This window comes from Typopeltis vanoorti, chromosome 14, assembly GCF_054136105.1.
Source record: "Typopeltis vanoorti isolate ZY-2024b chromosome 14, IOZ_Tvanoo_1.0, whole genome shotgun sequence".
Lineage (NCBI taxonomy): Eukaryota > Metazoa > Arthropoda > Arachnida > Uropygi > Thelyphonidae > Typopeltis > Typopeltis vanoorti.
In genome coordinates this window covers 83,945,750-83,960,834 of record NC_143562.1, presented here as the reverse complement: position 1 = coordinate 83,960,834, position 15,085 = coordinate 83,945,750, and the positions used below count along the sequence as shown (strand labels likewise).

Sequence of the window (15,085 nt, the reverse complement as noted above, 5' to 3'; positions counted from 1 at the left end):
TTCATCACACACACCCAGAACTTCCTTCTTACCAAAAATGATTGACAGTTCCCAGTTTTTTTGTTTTTTTTTTAATCACAAGTTACACAAGCTGACGTCATATCTTCTTCCAGCTGAACGGAGCAGCCGATAAAGATTTTCAGTTTAATAAATATAATCCTTTATATATTGCACGAGTACGTGAAGGAAGAGAACTCATTTCAATATCCTAGCAATACATCAGATTCCTCAAAATTACTTTGTTCATTTTGCAGACGAAGCTTGGTGATTAAACTGCTGGCTATTAGTATTCTAAGTCTTCCAGACCCTTTTCTTTGTCTTACTTATGCAATAAATTTTAGATAATCCTCATAACAGCATTTAACATGACGGTGCTTAGAGAGAAACTGTCCCTAATAACAGGTTACTGCCAAATGTAAATACAACAATCTTTCACTGTGTCGTGTACTCTGATTTTGGCCTCTCTCCATTATTTATCTTTTGATGGCATTCATTAATCCAAAAGGTACCCTGCACTTCCATAGGTTATGGAGAAGAAACTGTCTTCAGATAATGGCCTACATTCCTATGAACTAACTTCTCTTTTGCGGACAAAACTGTCGAGCGGAACACACCCAACCATGAAATGAAAAGTATGTGAGTAGCATGCGTAGTTTCATTTTTGAAACGTCTTTCTCTCTCCCTGGAAATCTCTTTTCTTGTTCTGGAAAAAAAAAAAAGGATAAAACATGTCGTCACACTGAGTATTCTTCAAGGGCAACTGACTTCGTTTTGAAAGAAATCCCAGAGATTTAAGAAAGTTATAACGAAAGTGGCACCTTTGGGCTATCTTTGGAATTACATTAAAACTTCCGAACCACGTCCATACTCGCGTAAAGTGGCAAAAAAGATTTACAGATAGCACAAAGAAATGACAAAAGTGAAAAGAGAAAGAAGAATGAACGAAAAGTGTGCACCTGTATTTTATTGCTTCTACCTTTTTATTTTCTTTATCATTTTTTATAAGACAGTTTAAGGAATACAATACATCGCTTGTCACACAAAAAGCATTTCCTAAATATAAAATACGATGATACAGAAAGCTCGAGTTGTTGTTACCAAAAAAAAAAAGAAAAAAAACCACATTCCATTTATAAAAGCACCTACTGGAATGAAAATATTTAGCATTTTGGTCATTTCGATATGACCAAATATTGGTCATATCGAAATGTCAAGTTAAACCAACAGTCTAAATGAAACAACAAATACTATTTGCAATATATTAAAGCTTATGAAATTTAATATTTCATAAGCTTCAACTGAAATGCCTAAGGATAGAGGTGTAGTGACACTCTGACATTGGGGAAGTTGCCAAGGGCACCGATGACAAGAAATTTTAAAAATTATCGAAAATGTCACAGTATAAAAGGCGCTTAGCAACGAAATTGCCAAGGGTGCTAAAAACCCTAGCTAAGTTACCCGAGAAGTTTTAAGATAGATTCACAGAAAGCGTTCATTACAGTAGCGTTAACCCAAGGATGACGTATTCTGACCAATTATTTCTTGATAACTCCACACAATACATGATTAGGAATTCTGTACTTTAGTAATAAGAGTTGAAGAATAGAAAGCTCTTATAAAATTGTCTTTATGGCACTTCTGTCACCACGAACCTCTGTAACATAAGTACAACACTTGTTACATCTTAGAAACAAACAAATCTCAAGCATTTCTCACAGCATTTACTATTTTCTAATCACTCCACGTAAAAGTTGGTTATTTCAGTTCACATATTTTTCTTTATTCTTTTGATTCCTATTGCTGAAGTTTAAATAATTAAATGTACGTTAATAATCAAGTATCATGTTATAATTCTTACCATTCTGGTTGTAAATTCCGCTTAGTTCAAACAAATCAAGTGATTCCCTTTTTTTAATTATATTAGATTTTAATACTTGAAAACGAAACAAAACAAGCTCTTTAATTATACACCAAACAGATTTTTCCGATTTCAAAATTGCAATTCATCATTTTTAAAGGAAGAAGAAGGAAGTGCAAAGGAAGAGACATTGTATTGTTTTGAAACTGTTTTGAAAAATTATGTTTAAAAGATACGTTTTTTCAGCCCAAGCCCATTAGTTCATTCTAGGAAAATAGTTTCGAAAGAATTATCCTAATCAAACAAAATAACTGATTCGCTATGTTTAAAAGAGAAAAGTCATTAACTACCAAAAGATGTATAAGCATAGTAACCAATTGTGTAAGAAAAGATACATAACAAATGCTTACGCACTACTAGATGCTACAATAAAAGGATTACATCAAATAGCTTGCGAAGTTGGTATTAGAAAACAACAATTTTGGAAGGTAATCACTGGTGTTCAGAGATGGTGAAACGTATAATCTTCATGAAGCAATACACCCTTTAAATAATGCGATTCTTGCACACGTTACTTCTCAATATTTTAAGCGTGTTTTTTCTCAGTCTTGCAGAATACGAGAAACTAACAGCTGCACTTAATGAACAGTTGGATGTACGCAAGGGAAAAAAAAGCTAGTTAATGTACGAAAAAGAGATATTAATCCAAAGGTATCTTGTTTATTATTAAAGTGTTTTTAATATTTTCATGAGAAATGCTTCATCATCAATAGGTGAAAGAAAAACTGAAACGAATGAGATTATTTTCATGTGGGTTTCTGAACTTTAACGAGTTGTTAATTATTATAAATACAACGAGGATTTTCCCGTATAGAAAGCTTCTTTAATTTAGCAACGGTTGTTTTTAAAAAAATATACACATATATAGTTCAAAAAAAGAACGTATACTTTTGCATCTTACGCAATCTCAATCATAAGTTCTCTTTGGTGAGAATATTGTGAAAATCAATTAACATTTCGGTCTCCAACTCTGCTTCATTGTAAATCAGTTATTTCGTTTTCAATATCCTGTACTCTGAATGTTATTTTTTCTTACACATGCTGAGAAAATAAAAAAAAAAATATTCTACACGTATTAAAAGTTATAATTTAACAAATCGGCTTACTAAGACCTTTCTTTACAAAGGGAATTAAACGACATATTAATTCCTAACATAAAAATCCAACGATGTCATTTTCATTGGGATTCCGTACAGTTTACGTTTAAGCTTATTAATGGCTTAACTTTCAGTTTTATAAAAGAGACGAATCTCTTCTGTAAGACTTTTCTGCATCTCATACCTTCGTATGATAACATAACGAAATATAAAACTAATGCCAAAGCTACTGAGGCGATCATTTTCCATTTTCACGTCAAGGTATACCTAGAGATGATCAATTTCTTCGCTTGGTACATTGAGTTCGCATCATCGTGGCTCACTAAATTAATCCTTATGGTTAAAAACTCACGGGATAAAAATATGAGTAATAAAAAAGAAGTAAACGAATAATTAAATTAATAAGTAATAATCAAGTTTCTTTACTGATTATCTTGAAAAAGGCAGAGGATGTCAAATGCCACGCACAATCGCAAGGCATGCTTGCTACATCCTTGCATTAAAAATTTATTAGTCTATATATGCAAACAAAAACAGACTAAATATTAATACAGTCTAATTCAAGACGTATCCTTAACTATTTAAATATACTATTATTATTTTTATAAGTTAAATGCAGTAATTGACTTAGCAGTTGAGAAAATATTGCTTTATCATGAAATCATATAATTATCACTGTACAATGAGAAAATATTTAATTGAAATTTTAAGATAGTAGGCAAAGTAATGAGTGAGCATCCATAATCTAGAGAAAGAATTTTTCTTTCTCTCTCTCTTTTTATTTTCGCTCTCCTAGGAGAAGTGGAGATTAACGATCTCTGTTTTTTTCACATTCTTATAAATGTGTTTACGTATTTTCACCGTCTTAAATCGTGTCGCAATCTGTTCCACACAAGATCTTCGCAACACTGAAAAGTGATGAGACAGAACGTGATTGCTAATTAATTCCGCAAACAGTAGCTCAGCAACAAAAACAAAACTGCACACGTAATCATGTTTCGTGTCATGATACTCGACAACATCTTTTTCCCACACAAGGATACTACACACTTCCAACTACATCATTTACAAATAAAAAACACATTTTGAATATTCAAAGTTAGCAAAGTAGACTTTTTCTTTTTAATATGCGCTGCAAGCAACGTTTCTTTTTTGTGTTCTTTTTATTTTTTTAAATGTGTTTCTCTTCAGTTTTCTTTCCTATATATCACAAAAAATCCTTAAAATCCCATTTTAAAGAAAGCGTATATTCTAATGTACGCTTGTTTTTTTTTTTAATGGAATTTGCATGGAATGGATATCTGTTTCCTTAAACAGATGTCCATTCTAATGAATGCTTAAAATGTACACCGTTAAAAGTTGGAAATATGTACAACAAATATTTCGTATATCAATCACTCACACAATTATAACAGAGCGGAACAGTCAAAATAAATAAAATATAAATATCACACAACATATATATATTCGAGATTAAATCGAGCGGAATTTAATACTCGGGTCTCCAGTTGAAAAGTGAAGAGAACCATGGATTTGTGGATAAACGAGTTGCTAGCGAGAAGACATATACCTGTATGTAATAATCCATTTGTGATGACAAACGCTAATTTTGAATTTCTAATGCTTAAGGATGGGATTTTGAGAATCTGTAATAAATATTAGTAACTTCTCAGAATGGTATGCAGAAGCTATTTAAGAACAGAATGATGTACGCTACTACTCTGGTAGGTAAGAAGATATTGAAACTCATTGGGATGTTAATTCTTTTTCCATCTAATATTTAGTACCATCAGAATATCTATTCTGATGGGTGTTTCATCCTGCAATCAGGCAGATCGGCCATGAGATCACAAACAAGTTACATACAAAACTATATCATAGGCATAAGACTGTTACCTTAGCCCAGTGTTTCTCACACTTCAGATATCCACATACTTTTCTTAAATTTTCATTATTACCAAGTATACCCTTATCAAAATAATAATAAATAAATAAATTATATTTCATTGTAAATGTCTATTTTATTTGAATTTATATGTTCATGTAAAAAATATGATTTGTTTTTAATGGAACAAAATTTGGAATAGGTTGCTCTTCCTTTCCTGTCCATGAAAATCCACATTTCAAGTAATTCATATCATACTTACGAAGATTTTTCATCTTCCTGATTGGTTTTCTAGAGATGTCAGACAACACACCCTTATAATTGTCATTTGATCCAGATACAATATCAATGTTTTCTTGTTGCTTACAACTACTTGTATTTGCTATATTACTCTCTTTTGTGCGTTTTTATAAATCCAGTCTTTAACCAATGATTCATACTTAAGAATTTGAAAGCTAAAAAAATTACCGTATTTACTTGAATATAACTCGCACTTTTTTTCCCAAAATTAAAACTAAAAAATCGTGGTGCAAGATACATGCGGGGATTTTCGGAAACCAAAGTTTTCAGAAAAAAAACTAAAAATGGTGTGACTTACCAAGAAGCTCCTATTTGCTATCGCTACTTTTGGAATCGAGAACAGTTTTCTTGTGTGCATCGTCAAAGTCAGCTACCCAAATAGCTTCATCTTCTTTTCCATTATTTCAAGTAAAAATTACCAGTAATTTACAAGACTTGAGATATGCAATGAACAATCCTTCCCAAATGACTAATGAGAAGTAAAAGTAGAGCACGAAACAGACAGCAATGGTAGGCCAGTAGAGATAGAGCAGCTGTGAAGAAGTGCATATGATTGGTGCGGTATTAACAAAAGATCGCGCGAACCAAAGACAAAGGCAAGTCAACAGTTGAGTTGAAATGCTAATTCCCTTCACCGGAATTCCATAATATCTGAAACACATTCACTATATATTTCTTAGTTTTAACACGCTCACGACGGGGTGGTGTCAAGCAAAACCATGTGTTGCACTGGCAACATATGGTTTTGCTAGAGTCTGTACAGCAGTTTCTGTTGGAGGGGAAATGTGATTCATTAGTTAGTGCCATTTTTATCCCAGTTGTCTCTAATTGCACTATTTGTTGAGAAATATATTACACAGACTGCAAATGTCTCTGTACCTTATTCAGTGATACAATAAAACTACTTGTTTTTCTTGCGTCTTCAGTATAGTGATGCTGTTGGGAGGGCGTGTTGTTTACCGCAGGGAACCAGTTACTATCGCCAGGACGCCATGGCGATAGTAATTCGTAATTTGAGTAGGAGAATTTATACATAATACATAATTGATTGAGAAATATATACGTTTAAAATAATTCTTTTTTTTTTTCTTAATAATTATTCGATGCGGTAATGATGCATAGCCGAAAATTGCCACGTATCCCCTGTGGTACGCGTACCACACTTTGAGACACACTACCTTAGCCTATTAAGATTATGGTTACCGAAGCCAAAGATGTCTGGCATGTTTTCGACTCTTAAAGACCTAAGCGCTTTTGATGAGCGAATGAATGGATAAAAAGAAAGCACAGCTAGTTAGTGGTTTCGGTCGCCTCTCAAACGGACTTTCTTTGTAGTCTGCTTAGCAACGTATTCACTCATCCATACGGTGCCAACTCACGCGAGACTCCAAGTATAGTACTCACGCTGAGAAATACGACCCCGCCATGCATTACAAGCTATGGTTGATCTCCGAAAAAAACAGTGATTACAGTCAGCATTTTAAAGATTTATAGGCCGGAATCTATGCAAAAATATTCACCGTGATTTATTTCTAAAATGTTATATAATTTTCCGAGTAAAAATAATCTATGTGATAACACAAGGCTGAAACAACTACAGGTATGAGGCAAGCATCTTATGTCTGTTAACTGCATGTGTTCTGTAGCTAGTTTGTTTATAATGAAGATGAGAAAACGAGTCCCAAGAAAGAAAACCCTATAACTGATGTATCAGATCGGACTAAACTGCGACTGAAAAGCGTTCAGTTCCAGAAGAGCATTCAAAATCAAGGTCTTTTCAACCAAAAGGTATTGTCGATATCGAAGAGTTATGGAAGCGCCTCAACAAAAAGCAAGTAACAATAATGGTATTCACTTTTGAAACTAACATTTCGAAATAGAAGAGATAATAGTTTTGTTTTTGCATGGCGAAGATAATACTTACTCCCTATGTCTTTACATCACCTTTTTTGATACCATAAATTCAAAAAGCAATGGTGACGCACTTTTCTCAAGTCCTAACAGGAACTTATTTGTACTTGTCTGCTTGATCTCTTTTCATGCACAGTGAAATTAATCTCTCTCTCTCTTTGAAGTCTGGAAGACTGCCCGAAATAGACAACACAAAGTAAATTGAAGTTTACTGAAATCGCTACAAGAGTCAGTCGTTACTTGATATATTGCACGCTCGCATCTATCAGTTAATGGACTAATACTTCAAGTAGCGAAATCTTTTCACGAACTACTTGCTTTTGTCTCTGTCTCTTTGCGAGACACAGCAATAAGCTATTAGTGCTGTAAATTCCTTACCTTACAGGCATCTAATAATACACTTCTCCTTCCGCAGCGGATGTAGCACAGCTTAATTTCAGAAAGGCATCCGTTCCTAACGCCACGTCAGCTAAAAAACAAAATCTTTGACTCGGTTTCTGTTCAGCTAGACGACATACAGCAACTAATCGATGTTTTCATCGCAAACAGTGGAAGAATCCGTTAATCGTACTAAAAACGAAACAATATTTTGACTTTATTCTTTCGAAGAACTTTCCGTACACTGGATGCTGTAGATGCCGAAATGTAACACTAGTGAGAACAGTATAGTATGAGAAAAAGACTAACAAACAACATGATCAAACGAGATGGCGATATTAAGTGATGAATATCATATTTTTAACTAAGTAAAGTAAAAAGAAAATCATGTGGATTCTAAAATGAATAAACCAAATTATTTCGGTAAAAAAAAACAGAACTATTTTCAAACTGTACTAGAAAAAATGTAACTCACCAAAACCAATAAAAGTATGAAATCAAAATTTAAATTGGAACTCGCACGTGCTGTTGCTTCCGATGGTTCCAGCTAGGTCATACTAAATGCACCCACAGAGAAATGAAATACGAAGCTCAACTATCTATTTTCAAGGCCAGCTAAGCCATATTAGTTCTGCTTATACACTGGAATTGCAATACAACTGTCTTAATCATTCGCTTTGCACTTCTAATACCTGTCGACAGCGCAAAGGTTAAGGTAGATACAAGGGTGGTTTGAAAAGTTCTCGGCTTTGACCATAGATGACAACACTATCGGCAAGATTTTTTCTTTCAAAGTTGGCAAATCTGTCATAAGCATCCATGTGAAATTTCAAGTCATTCTATCAAGTAGTTTGTTTTATAGCTATCCCTTGAAATGGATAAAACTGAGTATCGTGCGGTTATAAAATTCTTTGTAAAGGAGAAGGTTTAACGCCAAAAGAAATTCATTCCAAATTCATAAAAGTTTATGGACACTCTTCTCCTTCATTTTCGACAATTAAGAAATGGGCTACCGAGTTTAAACATGGCCGTACTAGCCTTCAAGATGATCCACGTGTCCAAAAAAGTGTAACAATACCAGAAATCATTGATCAAGTGCACGATATGGTATTGGATGACCGGCGAGTCAAAGTGCGTGAAATTGCTAACTATAGGCATTTCAAAACAACGTGTAAGATATATTTGGCATGAAGAATTGCAAATGAAAAAGCTTTGCGCAAGATGGGTGTTGCGCTTGCTCACAGCAGATTAAAACGCACTCGCATGAAAATCTCTGAACAGTGGTTAGAGCGTTTTAACAAGAATAAAACTGATTTTGTGAGTGTATTTATTACTATTGTTGAGACTCGGATTCACCATTACACACCAGAATCCAAAAAGCAGTCAAAACAGTGGATAGAAGCCTGTTGTTCAGCGCCAAAGGAGACAAAGTCGGTTCCATCAGCAGGAAAGGTCATGGCAGCGATATTTTGGGATGATAAAGGCATTTTGTTTATTAATTATCTTGAAAAGGGTAAAACAATAACCGGGGAATATTATTCCGATCTTTTAATCAGACTAGACGAAAAAATTCGTGAGAAAAGACTCGGTTTGCAGAAGAAAAATACCATCTTTCACCAGGACAATGCACCTGCCCACAAAGGTGTTTTGGCAACGGGAAAATTAAGTAAGGGATCTACACTATGAATTGTTGGAACATCCACCCTATATCCCCAGATTTGACTCCCTCTGACTTCTGTCTTTTCCCAAAACTAAAACTCTTCCTCGCTGGTTAGCGTTTTTCCTCGAATCAAGAGGTGACTGCAGATGTAGAGGGGGGGGGGGGTATTTTGGAGATCTTACTGAGAACTACTACAGGGACAATATAATGGCGGTGGAGCATCGCTGGAATAATGTCTTAGTCTTAAGGGAGATTATGTTGAAAAATAAATTTAATTCTGAAATTATAAATTCGTGTTTTTAATTGTTAGGCCGAGAACTTTTCAGACCACCCTCTTAGTTCAATCATGTACTTTTGTTTTTGCAAGCAGTACTACTGACCACTGCATTTCCTTGTCAAGTGATTAATCAATCACTTAATAAGGTGCCAACTTGCTGAAAGGGCTGAAAAGATTTTCGTTGAGCTGAGGTTCCGAATTTCATCGATATTAAGTGTTAAGTGCTCTTCCCGTTTGAACCCATAATTGAAGTACAAAAACCTCTTAGCAGAATGAAGGTTCATCATTATGAAATTCCTAAGGGGAATAGACAAGCTTTTCTTTATTGGTTAATAAATATTTTATTATAAAGAAGCGAGAACAATGGCTGAAGAACTGCTGGAAAGATAATTAACAGGGAAATATGAAAGAGGAAAAAAGTAATCGAACCAAGAAGAGATAGTTCTGAGCTGAAAATGTAAATCGGAAAAAAATCATTTTTATCTGACAACCTGACTTAATAATATTTTTTCTTTCTTTCTTTAGCTTTTCGTTTCATTATTAAAAGTGAGTATATTGTAGGAATATTATCTGTGTGATCAGGTTAAATCATTTAAAGCGACAATGGGAATAATCTTTAATCCAGTATATGCATGACGGATCGTACCTTGTCCAAGAAAATTAGATTGTTCTTTTAAATCTTTAAGTGCAAAGAAACCCGCCCCCCCTCTTCACTGTTCTTTCGCTGTGGGTTTGCTTTTACAGTAAGTAAAACTTTAATATTTAATTATGTGGATGAAATCCACATAATTAAATACTAAAGTTTTACTACACATTCATATCTACAGTGGGATTCGAACCCAAAGTCTCTTGGTTGACGAACGATATTATCTACACGTCTGGGAAACCAAACTAGCAATTGAGACACTGCACCCACAGCAACAATTATTATTTAAATACTATTCTCACGACAGTTAACCGCGAATTATATGTAGATATCAAGTGGTAATAAATGAATCACTAATTACATAACTGTTTCTGTTTTACATAAATAAAGAGTCCGAAAAGCAAATTTCCTCATTCAAACTTGTGTATGTAGAGCAAATAATGTCGTGTTATTTGGATAAAACTGCTTTTAAATTCATAGTATAAAATTCGCAGCTTTAAAAATGTCCATTTAATAGGTTAAAGATTCTAATAGAATTCTGCTGGTAACAGTGAAAGCCATTTCAGCGACGCAATTCAAGATCATCATCATCATATCACTGGGAGTGTTTAAGAGAGAGAGAGATAAAGAAAGATAGAGAGAAAGAAAGAAATTGTTTTGAAAAGGTGCTGAGTTAACCAAGGCCACGAAACACCCGCACGTCTCTTTACGAAAAGAAAGAATAGCCAAGGATTAAATCAGTCTACCTTCGAATAAAGATAGAAAAGAGCCTTAGGGACAGTTCTTCGTGTACTCTAACAGGATTCGAATCAATGAAGCACACCTCCTATCGACCACAATATCGGAATCCTATCGTTTCACTACAAGAAAGCTATATTTTAATACGCAGGTCTTTTTGAGTGCTACAATTCGACTTCCTCTCAAAGAGCTTCTTTTATTATTTATTGCAATATTACTGACAGGTGGGAAGATTTATATAAATGCTTGATTTCATCTCGTTTGTTATAAATAGATTTTATTCTTAATTTGCCTCTCATTTTTTTAACTGCAAAGTTAAATATGCTGTCGGTTTCTTTTAACTGCAATAGAAGAAAGAAAGGAGTTGTTGTTTAGAATCATATCAATGCAACTTAAAATTATTAGAGGAGTATATATTTTTTTATTCCTCAGTTTATGCAAGAACTGGCGCATGCACTCAGTTCGAATGCACTTTAAAAATGCATGTCCTTTTTTTTATTCTTATTTTTAAATCAGACGCTCCATCTTAAGTACCGACTTCCAGTATCGGTTGCAGGTGTGTTAGGACTGTCTTTCAACTTTATTGAAGTATACTGCACGTAACTGCATTAATTAAACCGAACACCACATTTTGTCACTGTTCTTATACTTACTTGCCAACTGTGGTTTCCTGATGAATCAGAACAATACCGTTAAAAAACATGTTTCTTTCTTTATAAAACATCACATGGGTAGCACGAAACTATAATCCAATTACAACACAACAGTGCTATTGTAGCCATGTAGCAAAGAAAAAAAAATGATGTTTCAGTAATAATACATCCTAATTTAATATCGCTCTTATGAAATGGCAACACAATATGAAATTACGTCTAGCTGTTGTGAAAAGAAGCATTATCTGGCATAACTTTGACGATCGTTTTTAAAATTAGGAACGAAAACAATCTTTTCATATTTGTTCACTGTGAGATGCATCTCATTAGGTTTAAAACTTTTGAAAAGACGGATTAGAATGCTAATTTGCAGTCCGCATTTCTAATTAGGCAACAGATGTCGCTTTGAACCAAATAAGCATCACACGGAGGAGCTGAACATATTTATATTCCATCACTCTTTATTTATACAGGCGAACAACTCTTTGTGTGTAGTCCAATGTACTTGTTTTAGACTACGGCAGCGCCATTATATTCGTTAGAAAAGAGGAACCGCGAGTACTTTACCTATGCACAAACAGTTAGTGGGGATTGTACGAAAACGCGAAGTGACTTTCATTAACAGTAACCCATGGCAACAGCACCGTTAAGAAACATACTCATATTAAACAAGGCTACTAACTAGGGGAAAAAAGGGTACTTACATTTTTCCCTATCAGCTCTTTACGACTTTCGATGATTCCCCAAGGAGCGATACCAATGGCTACCACTCGTCCTCGAAGACATGGAGTCCTTTCATTAAAAAGAGCCTCTCCTACATGTTTCATGACCCCTGCAGAGTAAAGAAAATACACGTTACCCAACACATTGGATACCTACGAATAAGGCGTATAAATATTTGTGAGTGCGCCAAAAGATGAAGACGGAATGCAAATACCAAGTATGCCCAAAAGGCAGTCTAACATCAGATTTAAAGAGGTCCTGCGTGAGTTTCACAACAGGAGCAATAAAAACAACCTCACAGGACCTCTTTATTCTGAAAGACGTGAGTCTATTACATTCAAGGAGTTCAATAACATCATACTCACCGGTATTCGTTCCAGCAGTGAAGATCCAAGCTCCAGTAGTCTTTGCTGCTTTTACCAAACCTTTTCGTAACACCCTCTTCAGTTTAGGCTGTAGCTCGAAGTTTGCTTTGCCGCCATGGACGGTGATCAATAACTTAGGCAACTCCAATTTCCAGTGTCTTGTAAGAAGGTACAGTAAAGATTCTGGTTCAGTATCGTAGCTGAGACGAACGTACTGAAGGTAGAGGAGAAAAAAAAAAGACAGATTATATCTAGAATGTCTTCGTTCAAACAATGTATGAAACAACATTCTGATTCTATAACAAAAAAACTGTCGGCAATCCTAAATGAATTAGTTGGCGATAAAATTATTATCCATTTTGTTAAACAATTAAGTAGTCAAATATTGGGTAAATTTGCCCAATATTCGGCAATACTGGGTAAATTAATGTTTTCGATACTAATCTTAAAAATCTTCCTTGAAAAATATCTAAAAATCTAATCAAGCCACTTTTTAGAGACAATAATAGTGGAATTAATTAACTTCACACCTTTAATATTAAATTTAAAACTACTTAACTGAAACGTTAGGCCTCTGCTATGCAGCCAGAGAAGATGAAAGAATATTGATTTAACTCTGCAGCCGCTCCAATAAGGGCTGCTTGAGTTATCTCAATTAGCTAAGTATAGCACTGTGCGTATACGCTTAATGCGATTAGAATTATGTCTTGAAAGGAAAGAATGAATATTAATTAGTATTTATTAATAATAGTGGATTCTTTAATAGGTGGGCAAGCGGGGTACTTAAAAGTTCCCTCAGCCAGAGAGAGAGAGAGAGAGAGAGAGCGCATCTTATCATTAAAAGTAATACATTTCACACATGACTTGGTTTATGCTTATTATCAGTAGAGTTTCAAGTATGAGATCAAATTGAAGCTGAAGTATCATTCACAGGATTACGTCAAAACTACTACGCAGTCTCTTTAGTAAATTCCGCATGAAAGACTGGCAATGGCTACAGCCATCGTTGAATAGCTGGATCTCCGAAAACCTTTAAAAAAAATTGTAATTGTATTTTGATTGTTAAATTCTCTGAACTACGTGGAATTTTATTACGTTCACCAACTATATATCAAACTAGCAACGTGGTCATGAAAAAATTAAACTGAGCATGATGCATTCATTATATATATATATATATATATATATATATATAATGAAATTTAAAATCCGCATTTCTTTTACTCCTTTATCCAAAACTCCGTTCCTTACTCGGTACATCGAAACCGAAACATGACAGCCTAAGTATCCAGGAGTTTCTCGTCTTTTGTGTAACTGCAATGCGCCTTAATTTGGTCAGATGGAGAAATCCAGTGAGTTGCGTATGGAAGAGCATGTGAGAGACATCAAGTATGGCAAAAGTAAAGCCAGCACACTCTCTAATCACGTTCTCAATTCTGTTCGCCCTAACGAGGAAGATTCTGTCATTCATCCCGTGATCTGCAACGAATCAGAAAACATTTTAGATGTTACGATGAACTGGAGAGAAGAATTGGAACCAGCAGAAACTGTCCTCAATCCATTCCATCTTAATACTAACTTTAGCTATAACCAATCTGTTTATCTCTCTTCAGCTGTCCAGATTTGGCGTTCATGAGATCATGCCCATGTGAACGTGCCCAACAATATTATGGAATCCAGAACTCCTGCAAATATTAGCGATATGTTTGCAAGTTAATTTTACCTATTGTTTAATCATTCCATTAGTAACTGGAATAATTAGACTAATCTGTTTAATTTTCTATTAACATATCGTAAGCACAATATAATTCACTTTAAGGCATAATATAAAGAAGGAAACCTTACTTGGGCTTTGAGAGGATGTGGACTTCCTTGAAATTCTATGGTCCCAAAGGCATCTGTTGAGGAAGCTGCTGTGTGGCGTGCTGGACACCAATGGTCATCAGCCGATGTCTGAGAAGAATTATGACTATGAATACTGTAAGCTCGATACAATCCTTGAGTGGAAGGAGGCATATGAGATGACATCATCTGCCCACATCCACATCTAGAAAAAAAAAATAACCGTGGTAATCAAGTTATATGCAGCAATTATCTGTGACATCAGCAATAACAGAACATAAAGGACTTCAACTAGTGTAGCATTTCTTAGAACTTTTTCTTTGTTTTACACTTTACAACAGTAGTCCGAGGTAGATTTAGTCTGAGGTCACTCTCAGTGTTCGATACCGCATTGTCCTACATTTAATAATTTTAATCTTAGTGTGTAATGTAATAGGCTTATGCATCCTTTTCACTGGGGTAACAGCACCACAACTTTGAATTTCATCGGTCATCATTAACAACAATGAAATACATGAATAGTTATAAACAATTTATAATTCACAGCACAACACCAAAACACAGAGAGATGTAGCGAGCAACGATGCCACAAACTGAGTTTACCCATACGATGATTTTAGCGACATGACTCTGCCGTGAATCAACCGGTGGGCAATATCGTTAACTGAGTTTTTATACAGTAATACCCCGCC

At 34.7% G+C, this 15,085-nt stretch overlaps 1 protein-coding gene across 1 annotated transcript in view; it reads right to left on the bottom strand.

Moving 5' to 3' along the window:
- The window catches only part of Trpm (transient receptor potential cation channel, subfamily M), a 410,993-nt gene that overhangs the window by 330,312 nt on the left and 65,596 nt on the right, over positions 1–15,085 (bottom strand). Inside the window, 3 exon segments of the mRNA XM_090403483.1 lie at positions 12,168–12,295; positions 12,552–12,765; positions 14,397–14,598. Of these exon segments, the coding sequence (XP_090259609.1) occupies positions 12,168–12,295; positions 12,552–12,765; positions 14,397–14,598 (544 nt within the window).